Source organism: Rissa tridactyla, chromosome 2 (assembly GCF_028500815.1).
Source record: "Rissa tridactyla isolate bRisTri1 chromosome 2, bRisTri1.patW.cur.20221130, whole genome shotgun sequence".
NCBI lineage: Eukaryota > Metazoa > Chordata > Aves > Charadriiformes > Laridae > Rissa > Rissa tridactyla.
The window spans coordinates 132,699,240-132,713,716 of NC_071467.1; the positions used below are offsets into that span (position 1 = coordinate 132,699,240).

Below are 14,477 nucleotides of genomic sequence, written 5' to 3' on the forward strand. Positions count from 1 at the left end.
TCCTATGCAAACTCTCCTGAGGCTGAGAAAATAGTTATAGGTTTATCATGGCATATGTAACCCTGCGGTTCAATCACCACTATGCAGCACGTAGAGAGTATCTCAAGTACTGTGTTGTGTTCTCCAGCTGGGACGTCTGGCTGAAAGCAATGGGGAACTGCAGTGGTGACTGATATCCAGTGGGCACAACGTTAGGGTCCTCTGGCTTTTAAAAACGCCTAATCTGGCGTTTAATTTACTAGCCTGCTTGAGGCCTGCTGCCAAGGCTCCAACTGTTGCATAATGTTACACAGGAGGAATCGCTGGCAGTTTTCAAGCTGGATATCGTTCCAGATCACTCCCACACAAAGGAAATTGTAGCATATATGTAACTCTGAGGCTTTTTGTGCCGCTCTCAGCACAATCTAAAATTAAAAAAAATAACTAGGAAAACTAGAAAGAGTTTGCTTGCTCAGGCTGTAGCCCCTCCACTTGTAGCAGCCTCATCTACAGAGTCCTGCATGTGGAAGAGCAACCAGGCAGTGACAGGTAAGAATGAAAGCCTCGCGAAGAAGCAACACCTCGATCGTTTTTTAAAACTCTAAATATTAAAATTGCAACTGTTTTATGAAAGAATCCTCTTTTGGCTCGAACTGTTCTCTCATGTTTTGTGAATTTTGTGTTTCCCAGAAAAAGCCAGACCCTTAATATTCAGACATCACAGGGCATCATAAGATTTCCCCCTCATTTCCATGCATGCCTGTTCCCTACCCCTTTTCCTGTCAGTCTGATTCGTAATGTTCAAAAACATTCACCGCATATTTCCTTCTTCCCCACAGCAACAGCCCGAGTCTGAGACTGTTCATCTGTTCATCCCAGCCTTGGCAGTTGGAGCTATTATTGGCAAGCAGGGACAGCACATCAAACAACTTTCTCGTTTTGCAGGCGCATCTATTAAGGTATTATTACACTGACTAACTTTCTCTCTATTCTACATGACGCTTCCAGCAAGTTTGCACAAGCCATGTTTTCGTGAATGTCCTCCCCCACTCTGTGCTTAGAATGTGATGTGATAAATGGTACATTTGTTTATAAATCATCTTTTAATCTTCCTTGAGACAAGATAATTAGAAGCATGTTTTCAAACGTCTCCTGAGGTGTGAAATATAAGCTGCAAAGAAAACTACTTTGGTGGTCTCGATTTCTTAGAAACAGACTTAAGTCTTAATGATGCGCTGCTTAAAGGCTTTTTTCTTGCTTTTGGTAAAGTGAAAATTGATGAGGCAAATTCCCCCTCTAAAAACAGCAGCACAGGTGAAGTCTCCTACTGCCGTGGCTGCCTTTGCTCTGTTCCAGATGGATTGGTCCGAGCTTTCAAGCTCGGATGGCTCCGGGCTGAAGCATTCGTGTTTTAAAATCACCCATGTGCACTCCAAGCTCCTGGGGTCAGTCAGTTCTTTAACATCACATTTACCTTGGCACCCTGCTTTAACATCCAGTTGTTTGTGTGTTGACCACCTCAGTGTAGCTAAGAACAAGACGGTTTGCAGAGGTTGACCTAAAGGAAGCTTAAGTTTGAATTTTAGCCAATTTGGTGAAATTCTCCTTGGCTGTATATAGAGGTTAGTACTAGTTGCAGTTGCAGAAGGCTTCTGCTACTAATGCCTTTAAAACTACAAGTATCTTCTCTAGACGCTTGATCTTTTTTCTTGTAAATAGTTCTGCTATTCTCTGCTGTAAAGATAATGTTTTGGCCTAAATTTAAAAAAAAGAAGGAAAAAGAAAAAAGTGCAGTGTGTAGCTTTGTTATGTGCTGTTAGTTTGTGACATTTTCCTGCACAGATGAAGCAAATGTCGTCATCTCAGTTTGTTTTGGTCAGGAGACATGGCCTGTTTAATGGTGTAGGGATCTGTCAATAGTTGGGAGTTCAGGGGCAGGAGATGGCTGTGCTGAGTTGAGCTTGGTGAAGCCAGCAAGGGTTGGCTTGGCTTGGAAGGCATTCGTCTAAGTGTGCAGAGTGAAATAATTGGGGAACCCTGATGAATGAGTGTTGTGTGTGGTTTGCCGAATGCCGATCCATTTACTGGCCAGTCAGCCCGCTGGCACGCTGCCCAACTCCATCCTTTGTTGAGTAGCACATTAAATAGTTGTTACACTACCCAGATGGTTTACATTAGTAGAGTACTAATAATCATATTTTAGGGGCAAAAAATAGAATAGAAGGAAGTGGGAGTTGTTGATTTTTCTGCATCAAATCTGTCTTGCATGGAGGTATGAGATATCATGTGCGTTTCCTCTTTCTCTCTCCATTCCCGTAGTTTGTATCTAAAGATTAAGTGGTATATGGAAGGTACTGCTAGGTGGAGAGAGAAATGTGAAATAACCTGGACCTCCAAAAACCCGTCCAGACTAGTTCTTTAGTTGGTCCTTGGAAGACAGTTTAGTGGAAAGGGAGTTTCCCATGTTTCTCACACATCTGGCTAACAGTGGCCTCAGGCTTCCTCTACTGGCTGGCACCCTTCTACCCAACACATTTAGCATATCTGTATTAATTGAAATTCAGTTAAAAGTTTGCTAAAGCTCTGGTCTCTCTGGTCTTTTGTTCCTTCAGTTAGGAATAAAGTAAAGATTTTTTTTGTGTGTGTGTGTAAATAAGATTAAATCTTAACAGAACTGTACATATATAGGGTATGCTTGCTAAATTGGGAAGTTGCATGTATGCTTATTGATTAAAATAAAAATGCAACTTCATCTGTGATCTGACTGAACAACGTGGAGCAGCACACTTGCTTTCGCCTGAAAGTAAGTGTTAAATGTGTCGGCAGCAACTTATTCAAAACTTCTGAACTTCCCTTGTGTTGACCACCTGCCCTTTGTCATAACTTCTGAGCAAAATAAAAAATTGTGAATCATCAGGGAATCTGTGCTTTTAGCTAAGAGTTGGAGGAAGTGCTGCCTGAGTAACTTTTAACTTGCCAAACTCCAGTAATTGTACTTTGTGCGGGGAAGAAGTAAGGCATTGTGCACGACACTGAACTCGTTTGGAGTTGTGCTATAGATTGTTACAGATGAAAACATTTTACATCCACATGCATTTTGTTTGTGCTCGTGCTGAGCTTTGTAGATCTGATGAAACTCGTTAGCCATGAAATAAGACTAAATAAGCTGCAGATACACAGGGGTTCTGCATAAGGCTGTGGTGGCCAGCCCATCGCTTCAGAGGCACGCGTGGCTGTTGGCAAGTTCAGGTTGTGTTCCTGCGCCAGGCGTCATTGCTCGGTAATGCAGGCTTGGTGTGGGACTCCAGCAGACCGAATTATTCAGCGAAGGAGCCAGGCAGAGATTTCTGGGCTGTCTGCTGCCCACCCTGCATGACAGTGCTGGGACCTGTTGGGAACCATTGGCATCTCCTTAGTTACAAATTATTTCCAGAGTAGCCCTTCCTGTCTCTGAAGGAGTTGGGATGAGCATTGTAGGTTTTGGGTGTATGAAGCTGTCAGCTTGTGACTTGGCATGTGGAAGACTGAGTGTTCTCTGGTTAGGAATGTAACACTATTTCTCTCAGAAGTTAAAAATTCACCACTTTGATACTTTTTGTATGTATATAACTTCTCCTTCCAAGAGCAGACAGACAAAATTCAAACTAAAATCTCTTGGTTGCCCCTTCAGACATTGAAATGTTAGTTGGCACATGTTTCTTTCCCAGCCCTCAGCCATGTTTTACTCCACCTTCTGAGAACAGGACATTCGAAGATAAAAGCAAAGCAAGAAATGTCCCAGAATATTCGAACACTTGTAAGGTGTAACAACGGCTTGATAGAAAATATTTTTCCTAAAATTTCAATTAAGGCGCTGGTGGTCATAAAGAAAACATGAGGTGACTGAGAGGCAAACTACAATGTCCATTTTACATGAATGGCAATTAGCAGGCTGAGCTCTGTTCAGTCAGCTGCCTCCAAATGTGCCTTGAAATTTTGCCCCTCTAAAATACTTGTGCTCCAAAGAATGAATGGATTTAGTCTGTGCTTGCCCTTACCACAATGTCATGTCTTATAAATGTACTGCTGTAAAATGAATGTGTATTTTTAGATATAGCCAATTGGAATGCAGAAATCATATGAAAAGTAAATATGCAAACCAGATAACTAGTATGTAATGTCTTCTCCATCTTAGGGTACAATATGAATAATTATATAAACTTTGGTTAGCAAAATTCTTTAGTGAAAATGATGCATGGTGACTGGTAATTTGTCTGAAATAAACTACAGCTGTTAAATATGAATAACATCCCTATGCCAACAGCTAAGATGAAATCCTGTAGTGTTTAATATATTGCCCATTCAACAGTGGCCATGTAATACTAGACGCAACAATGGAAATGTCAGTTGTGATAAACAAAAGATTCATCCAGAATGTCAGAGGCTAGTTTGAATTATTTAATGCCACTGGAGTCTGAGAACAACACCCACAGAAATCTTACTTCTGTGGTGACATGAACTGCTAAAGACCCTACAGGAGTCTCTGTCTCAGCTCTGGTGGAGCTTAATTTTTATTTGGGTCACACAAATAAATGGCTGTACATACAAACCCCTTGGAAACTGCGAACTCATTGTCCAGTATAGAGGAATGTTTTGGATCTGATTAGTTACAACAGTAAAGTGATCTTCTGCTCTCAGGGGGACGGATGCAAACTTTTGCTAATGAGCAAAACTTGTTAGAAAGACTGTTTGAGTTAGTGGGTAGGGATGAGAATCTGGGTCTATTAACCAGACTTGTCTTTTTGAAGGCTAGATGTCTTACATCACTCATAACCACATGAAAATGGCTTGTGGGATTTTGCCATATGTGGATGAGTAGCTATGCCTTTAATTTTCAGAAGTAAATTTGCTTATGGTTTAGCCAATTTCTCCATATTTTATTATAGCTAATTAATGCACTTTAAAGAGAACAAACCCGTCGTGACTGAAGTGTAATGCTGCTGCTGTAACGAATAATTTTTCACTCTTGAACAGAATGTGAGACTGAAATGGGGAGGAGGTGGCTTTAAACTATTCCCTCAAAAGACAGCTACCAAAAGCTATGTTTATCCATTCCAGATTGCCCCTGCTGAAGGACCAGATGCCAAGCTGAGAATGGTTATCATCACTGGACCTCCAGAAGCTCAGTTCAAGGTACAACATGTAAAAACTTGTCAGTCTGTAGTGGCCTTTGGACTGTAAGGGACAATATTGAAAACAAAGCACTTGGTTCCAAGCATCATTTTATTCAGAATGTTAGTGTAAATACTTGGGTTTTGCTTTCCTTTTGCCGAAAGGTATGTCAGATGAATAGATGAGTAATGCAGTACTATCAGAGGCCACGTTCTGGTCACCTGAAAACTGGTGGGTGTTTCATGTAAGTTACAATCAAATCTAGCATGAAAATATGGCCGAATTACAGTCCTAGTTTTCCCTTTTATCTATGAGCACAATAGTTCAGTCTTTCTAGCCTGTCTTAATACATGCAACGGTTTAGTGTGTTAATTGAAAAAACAAAGCTGACAGGATGAAAGACTGAGTCTTCCCAGGTTACTGTTGCATGCTAAATAGAAAATGCTTTTTGGGTGGCTCTACAGATAAACACGAGATTTCTAATTGTATTTCCACTGCAACTACAAGGAGATACTCAACCTGATTATTCCATTTATGATCAAATTGAGTTCTGGAGTGGCCTTCTGCCTTAAGTGCCAAGGGATAAATCTAGTTACCCCAAAAGTAGTTGACCACGTTAGGAGTGATGCAGACAGCTCAGTGCAGCAGCCTGGCTTCATCACACATGAGGCCCAGAGCAGGTAGAAAGTCACTTGGGAGCTCATGTCCTGGCATCGTTCTCTTGCCTGTTCTCATTTTTGTCTTTGTATTTTTGCTTCAGGGCATCTTGCAAGAAGGATGTGCACAAACTTCAGGCATATCTAGAATCAGTTTCATTAATGCCTTTAGGAGTTTTGGAGAAGTATCAGGGCAGGTATTTTGCAGTGGTAATAGCAAACTAGGATGCATTTGGGGTTATTGCTCAGTTGCCGTATACATTTGAGAAGCTATTGAAGGCAAAATATAATTTAGAAGTTCTGCCTCCTTGAGGTTTTCTGTGTGCATGTGGACTTGGCCACATGGCATGTTCCACATATGGGGTGCTCTTGTAATCTGGGATCCGCACAAGGTCAGATTCTGGCTACCTTTTCTTTCCATCAGGTATCAGTGAACTTCCCCTCAAGCAGTAGCAGATTGAAGTAGATTTGGGTGTCCCTTACCCTGACTTCTCATGTAGGCAAAGGCTCGTCCCCAGGCTACCTCCCTTAGATAGACCTGAAGTCCCACAGAGTTCTTTTGCCAGCGCTTCTCCCCAACCTGGATCATGCAAGGAGGAAAGTCTCCCTTTTCTGCACCCCCTACATTGGTTAAAACCAAATCAATCCGTTACTTCTCTACACTTGGGCTTCTGCTTGCAAAGAGGGATCAAGGTACTAGCACAGCCAATGCTCCTGAGGGTGCTGGTCTTGTGAAGGAGAGGGGTTGTCCCTTGGACCTTCCTTCAGCTCCAGTCCTTGTAGGCTTTTACTACTTTTTGAGCAATGTCCTCAGTCCTTTCTTGTATCACCACTGTTAACCTGAAGCGTGCCTTGTGGTCGGGGCCAAACTTCAGTAATGCTGTCCCTAAGCTCTGTTTAAGAAAGGACTTCTCTATATTTGAGCATAGGCTTTTGCTTGTTAGGCACCAAGAATGTAATCTGGGTGCACAACAACTTGAAGAGGGGAATAGCTGCTGCTCAGATGAGTAACCAGCTCTCGGAGAGGCGGCGTCATCCCAGAGCCTGTGAGTTTGGCATCCTTTCCCTACTACATTGTGTTCTGCTGTCTGTGATTCATGTCCGTGGTAGCTGCAGTGGCTGCACCCCTTTCTTCCTTAGCTGCAGTAGCCTGAGGATGTTGCGGTATGCAGGGCTATTTATTAGCAAGGCAACGGGAAGAGAACATGCCACTGTTTACAGCTGCTGCTGCTGCAGTGCTCCCTAGAGTTTAGGCATACCTGTGACACCAATATTCAGAGATGATCGCGTTGCCTTCGATCTGGGACATGTGCAAGCAAAGTGGAATCTAGTGTAAACAACATATTTCAGCCACTATTTTAAAGACTTCAGAGAGCTGAAAGATTTGGGATGTTGGAAATACATCTACTATCTTTTTAAAAGTCAATATCCTGTCTTGTTCTACAATTCAGCAGTAATAAATTCTTTTTTTCCTATAGTACCTCTCCCGCTGAGCCTTGCAGCCTGTGCAGGTTGTCAAGGTGTTATGCACACGAAAAGCATTGCTATTGAAATAAACGGCTATGCTGGCTTCTGTCTAATGAATTTGGAAATAATTTCAAAATCTCAAGATGATGGCTGAGAGTAGTATTTTATCTGCTCTTGGCAAACCTATTTAAAGTGTCTTCCTGGAGCAGGAATGTCTGATTCTAGGGCTGTTGGTGGTGCCAGAACATGATAGTCGTACTGAGTGTTTGCATGGCTTCTTTTGTGTAGTCTTTTGACTCACTGGAAAGATGATAGATTTTGCCCTCTGTGTCAGGGTCCCATGACCTGCCATATCCTGCCTAGGTCAAAGCCAAACGCTACAGATTTTTTCATACTCTTCAGGTGGAGTCTGGCTTACCCAAAATGCTTTCAGCTCCAAGGTCACAAAATGCCTTTCATCTTACCCATTTTAGAGTAGCATGAACTTGAGTAGACTTTTAAGGCAAGAGCTAGAAATAAGATAAAATAAGCTGCCACTACTTAAAATAATTATCACGTCAGGCAATCTTTTTGGACTTTTCATATTCCATTGCAGTGGTGGCCTGTAAGGTGGTTGGATTTAGTGTGGACAGAGTGACACTGTACACTGGTGTACGTGATTTAAAGAAGGTGATAGAGAATCTGAACTGGAAAGGCTTTGTGGTCCTATTTTATGGTCTTTAGAGAGCACCTCTCTTCAGTATCTCAACAGAAATGTTCTTTTGATGGTTCTAGGAGATGCAGAGTAGAAGAATTCACTGATGAATGGCAGGGAGTAAGGAAATAAATACGTTTAAAAATCAGTAAGATTCATGAGCTTCGTCTCAGAAGACATTCTTCTCGCTACCTGGCACTTGTGTGTTCCACAGAAAAGGGAACTGTGTGCTGGTTGGAGTAATACTGTTCCCATGGTGCTGTTTACATCTAGGCAGTTTGATTATTTTTTTTTGTATCCTTTTAGAAAATTGAGCAAGCTCAGATTTATTTATTTTTAAACAATATCTTGTAATGGATTGTAAAAGTAACTCTAATTGGAGTCTTTATCCCATGACTTGTTGGGGGGGGGTTGGCGCTTTTTTTCCCCCCCATTTAGTAACCTTAAAAGAATGGGTTTCTGAGCTAATTAATTGCATTCTGTGCTTCTGGGTGTAATAAAAAAAATGCTTCAGCCAGACAGGTCTTCTTTCCACCGTTCTTTACCTCCACAGAGATGCAATAGTTTCTTTTGAAAGCAATTTTTCTACTAAAAAGCAGAATAATAATGATCTCTGTTAAATCACTCCGTGATTCCCTAGTTTGACATGCAATCTTTAAAGTTGGACAGTGGTGCTTCCTAGTTTGGTACAAAGACTTTCAGAAAAATAGTTATTATATATATTAGGGAAAATACTTTTTCAGGGTTGTGTAGTGAGAATTCACCTTTCTGTGGAATTTCTTAAATTTAACTAGATTTCAGTAAGCGCATTCTCTTAACTGAAACCATTTTTTGCAGGCTCAAGGGAGAATCTATGGAAAACTTAAGGAAGAAAATTTCTTTGGACCTAAAGAAGAAGTGAAACTTGAGGCTCATATAAAAGTGCCATCCTATGCTGCTGGTAGAGTTATTGGTAAAGGAGGCAAAACAGTAAGTAGCTGAAATAAAACTCTCAATATTGTTCAGTTATGTTTCTTATTTCAGTGTGTATATATGTAAAAGGCTTAAACATTTAGCTAACTAATAGCTAATCATTTTAAGTTATGTTAAAGCAGGTTCTATTTTCTTAGCTGTTCTTCTTAAGCTCTCCTTTCTTCTAGTGTGGAGTTGAGAAGCTGATCTCATAGAATGATTTATTTCATCTAAAAAAAAAAAAATAAAAAAATAGTATGACAAAAAATCCGATAGTCCCAGTCAGATCTTCAGGGCTTTTGTTAACAGAAATGTAGTTCTTCCGTTTAGAATGAATACGATCCCACTGAAGACCTGCTTCTGCAAACCTTAGCTTGTGCCAGATTTTGCAAAAAGATTTCACTAATCTCATTTAATTAAAATTAAATCCAGTGTGTACAAAGGTGGCATCTCTGGCCAAAACTGAATGAAAGCGTAATTTCTAAATAAGTTGTAGGAAATTAAGACATGTTTAGACCTCAATATTACAAAAAACAAAATTTTTTTTTGCTTCAATTTAATTGGTGGCATTTTTTAGGCTCAGTTTGTTGCATAAAATAACACCGCTGGGATTTTTCCATCCTGAAAAGGTGCTGGTACTGTAGTATTTTCATATGGTTGTAAGTCAGGAGCTAGATGATGTTTGCAAAGAAATGGGTCTCCATCCTTGAGTGCAACAGGGTCTTGAAGTTGTAAGGAGGCAACGTGGCCTATTTCATTAGTTACAGTGGTAAGACATTTAAGGACAAACATTTTTGATTCACTAATGCTACGCATTTCTAAAATAAAATGAATGTAAACAGGAAAAAGACTCTAACTTTACCTCTACTTAACACTATGGAAACTGATAGGCTATCGAAAATAATTTGGACACTCCTCACTGCTCTGTTTAGAGTTCTCCATCTTGTGGAGGTTTTCCAAGGAAAAAAATCTATAAATACTTTGACGTTTTTTTCTTCTCTTTATTATACATTGTATGAGTTTTCTGACCTTAAACTTGTAAACTCAACTGTAAACACTGTGGCATCTATTTGCTTTTTTAAGTCACGTATTTAACACCTTCTGTGTGTTGTATTTAGTCTTTAAAACACTTCTGCAAACCTAGAGAATGTGGTGCTAATTTATGTTAGAGACACAAGAGGCTCATCTTGCAAAGTGCACGCTGCTGCACAAAGATGCTTTCTGTTAGCGGGTTTCTTTTTTTAAACACAACTTAAAGGATAAGTTTCCTGTGGTCAGCAGTATCTTTGAGTCTTGGTGGTTGTGGGATATTTGTTTGTTTAAGATTTTCTGATTTCTACTATCTATTTATAGGTAAATGAGCTTCAAAACTTGACAAGTGCAGAAGTTGTAGTCCCTCGTGACCAGACACCTGATGAAAATGATCAGGTGGTTGTGAAAATAACTGGTCACTTCTATGCATGCCAGGTAGGAGGAGCGGAATGAATTGCTGTATTACCTTGATTTTTCCATGGTCTGTCTTTTATACCCACATGCAGATCCAAGGGATGGAAGACTTTTACTCAGGATACAGAAAGCTTTGCGTGCCAGGCTCCTCTAATTGTTATGCTGTGATAAACTTCCTCATGCCTGTGAGAGAGATTTATAACAATATTGCACTTTGAAATATGTAAAACAATCTTCTTAAATTCTCCTACCAACATATGTAGGCTCTGGCACTGCTGAAACTTCCAAAGCAAAAGAAAACCCAAGTTGTGATCAGACTGAAATTCAGATGGAAGGGAGATACAAGCCATCTCATAGTACCTGGCAAGAGCTGCACGTGTAGAGGCACTTTGTCCACATCGCCCAAACTGTTGATTTAATGTCATAAAGAAAATGATCACAAGATTCCTTCCCTCACTTAACTCTTAGTTCGGTTCAATCCCTTTTGATGCCTTGCTGCAGGTGACTTGTAGCTCAGAAAGGAGATGGGAGGGCTGGTAAATCCTCTAAGTCTGACCTTCTGGATTCCCTGGTGTATAAAAAAAATAACTGTCCACTCTCTGTTAAAGTGTGGTTCTTATAAAATATTAGTCTCTCCAGAGGAGTAAAATGGAAGTAGCCTGTAGCTCCAATAATCTTAATATTGGTAGTCATCTTCCTACGTTCATGCTTTCTATATTACAGATGTGAAAACTGACTACGCAGGTAGTTGTGGTAGGTGGAAAAAGAAAAAAAAATAATTCAAAATTAAGTTGTACACCATGACTAACCCAAGTGTATTTAACTAATGAGCAATCTTGTCAGTACTAGGAGCTTAGTTATTCCAGATTTTCTTAATCCCAGTAGCATCTGTAGTCTGTTGTAAACAGCAGTCACTGCGGCATGGCATCATGATGGGTTGTTTCTTCTTTATGTCCTTCAGCTTGCTCAGAGAAAAATTCAGGAAATACTGGCTCAGGTAAGAAGGCAGCAGCAACAGCAAAAAACATTGCAAAGCGGACAGCCTCAGCCAAGACGAAAATAAAGGTTTAGAAAATGGCCCATCAGAGACAGATGCCAGACCAAAGACAGACTGTGCGACGGAGACGGGTGGTGAGCACCTGTTGAAGTTATATGCAGAAGATCCACCAAGCCAATCACCTGTTTGAGGACCAGGCAACCGTTGAACGCTGTCTCTGAGAATGTATTCTTTAGGCTCTCTCAAACTTTTGAAACCCAGCTTTAAAATAAGGACCCCTTCACTTCCCTTTTGTTCTATTCTCACAATTTAACATAAACTCGTTAGTCTTTTTTATTGTTCTTATTATTCCCCAACAATTTTAGAACTTGGTTTAATGAAGCTTTCTCTTCTGAGTTCACTGGTTTAAAAAAAAAAAAAAAGAAAAGAAAAATGAAAAAAAAAAAAAGAAAAGGCATTGCTCTTATAGGTCCAGTTGTAAAAGAAGAAACACATTTGGAGGGTGGGATTGTGGGTGGGCAAGGGTTAGAGCAAGGGTATCGACAAGAGTTTAAGTGTTAGTCCCAATGTTGAAACAAGTGGCATTTTTTAAAAAGAATTTGGTTGCATTTTTACATAACACTGCCATGAATAACCTAAGGGAAGTGTTGAATGGTGTTGGCCAGGGCATAAAAAGATAAATATGCATTTTACTAAACTACCTCAGGCATTTAGTACCTCAATGAGAAATTGTTCCTTTTTTGCTTTTTTTTTTTTTGGTATTTTGTATACTTTATAAAGCTAATAGTTCTTGAGCATTTTATTTTTTTAAAAAAAATTAAAATTTGATCAGCCACCAGCCAGGAGTACTACAGACTTATCGGGGAAAAAATATAGTAGAGCACTTCTAGCTGCTGGCTGATGGGAGTAAGGTGGGTAAAAAAAACACAGCCTCAGGTTTTCTGGGGGCTTCAACACCATCATTTGTTTAAAAAAAAAAAAAAAGAAATTCAGTGAATGTTCAAAAGATAGTGAATGATGCCAACATTCTGATAGCAGCAATGCCGTTTAGTTTTCTTTTAAGATGGGATGAAAAAGTTTGTGACGGTACTTTTTTGGGAACAGGACAAGGAAGTGATGGCAAGAGGCTGGGGTTGGGGGAAAAAAAAAATTTAGAAGGCTGCAAGAGGCTGAATTTTTTTTTTGTGCTACTTGATTGAATGCATGAACCCTTTGTGCCTTTGACCATCACTACCTAATGATGCTACATTTAACCATTTGCAGCCCATTTGGACTTTGCCATTTTGTTCAAAGAGCAAGCTTCATCTTCAGTTTGATAGAACACTCGATCTGCTAGAGCGTGTTGGAGGCCGTGAGGGTCTCCGCTGGCTGCAGATCACATCATACTGCTTTCAGTTACCACGATGGGGGAAGGTCAAACAGTGTTTGATCACGTTGAAAGATAATGAAAGGCTAAGTTTACATATCCAGCCGCTGTTATGGGCCACACTAAGCCACTTTGAAGGTTTTAAAAACTATTACAAGATTAAAAAAAAAACACAAAAAACCAACAACCTCTCTAGCCTGGCTTATAATAGATGCAGCAGGATTTATGCACGTTCTGCAACCAACCATTAGAGAAGACAAAAAAAAAAATGTCAAAAGGCAGGGATAACAGGAAAGTTACCAAATTTTTTTAATTTCCGAATGTAATTTGAATGATGATTGTGGTAATAGTGACACATTCAAGTTTCTACAATAAACTTCAGTCTACCTCAGTTTAAGAAAAAAAAAAAAGAAAAAAATGTGGCAACACATGGTGCATAAAGACTGCTGTGTGTGTGTGTGTGCGCGTGCGCGCCCGTATGTGTGTGGTCGACAGAGCCATGCTATTACCTCTGAACCTTTTTTTTGTGATGTTTTTTGTGCATGAGATGATCAGAATCACCATGCTGCACTGATTTGAGGGGCACAACGAGCAAAAACATTTGTTTCATCATTTTGTTATCTACCTCTTAGGTTCATGTTGAAATAGAGGCATTACTACATAGACTAGATAATTTTCCCAAAGATCATTGTTGTACAGATTAGATAATTTTGAAAATGGTCTGAAGTGTTTTTCCTGCATCTCTTCTTTACTAATTGGTTTAAAAACCACAAACTTATGTTGTAGTTTTAGCGAAGAAAAATGAGTTTCTTTTCCTTTTTGACAGTGACCTTCATCTAGCCTTTAGGATAAATTTTTTTTCTTACAATGAATTTAAAATTACTGAAGTATGGAAAGTCATAGCGTTTTAATTTTTGTTGAGGCTTAAGTCAGTCTGACGTTCCTTTCTTAACATTTGAGAAGGATTTGACTTCATTATTTTCCATAAAAAATTACTTTACAAATAGGCGCTGCATTTACATCTGCTGATTTAAATACTGTCATCTCTCTTAAATTTCTAGACTTAGTATGGTAAATCATGTTTTTCTTTTCAATTGAGACTTGGTAATTTGGAGTATTTGGGAATAGCTAGAAAGTAAATACTGTAAATGATTTCAATATCCACAAAGTATGGATCATTTTTCATCTGTAATGTGCCCCCCAATGCAGCTCCACTTGCCAGATGCCTCTGAATGGAATAAAGAGTTTAACTCCTATCATCAGATAAAGTTGTGTGGTGTGTTTTTAAATTAATGAGGCGTAGGGATAGACCCTTCCAAGTATTTGCGGTACTTTTGATCAAGTTGGTTTTTCTGGCCGTAACAATAACTGGATAAGGATGAGCAGCCACCCGCAGGTATCCCACAGCTGCTAGGGCAGCCAGCAGCCAGGCTGCAATGTTTGCGCCTCCCGATACCAGCAGTGACTCCTGTGGCTTAAAATTCATTCATCCATCTTCTCCCTCTCATGTGACAACGCTGCACAGTCCGTAGCACAACCTATAGTTCATGGTTTTGGTCTGCAGATCACTTAGGCTGATTTGCTGTGGAAGAGATGTGTACCCAACCGTCCTAACCCAGGGCAAACACGAAAGAATCTTTAACAGGTTTGCAGTGAGATCTGAATTGCGGTTAAATTTATTTAATTTTTTTTTTTTGGCTGCTTTTTACCATATCTATTTTAGTGCTCCCAGCGTGATGAAGCAGTGTAATGAACGTGGCCCTGAAAGCT

The 14,477-nt window shown here is 39.9% G+C and overlaps 1 protein-coding gene across 3 annotated transcripts in view; it reads left to right on the top strand.

Moving 5' to 3' along the window:
• The window catches only part of IGF2BP3 (insulin like growth factor 2 mRNA binding protein 3), a 116,598-nt gene extending 102,623 nt beyond the window's left edge, over positions 1–13,975 (top strand). For all 3 annotated transcript variants that reach the window (XM_054190480.1, XM_054190481.1, XM_054190479.1), the window contains 5 exons: positions 819–938; positions 5,077–5,151; positions 8,785–8,916; positions 10,252–10,365; positions 11,306–13,975. In XM_054190480.1, coding sequence (XP_054046455.1) covers positions 819–938; positions 5,077–5,151; positions 8,785–8,916; positions 10,252–10,365; positions 11,306–11,407 — 543 coding nt within the window. In that variant the 3' untranslated portion in view covers positions 11,408–13,975. The remainder of the gene's footprint in view (positions 1–818; positions 939–5,076; positions 5,152–8,784; positions 8,917–10,251; positions 10,366–11,305) is intronic.
• The last annotated feature ends 502 nt before the right edge of the window (positions 13,976–14,477 follow it).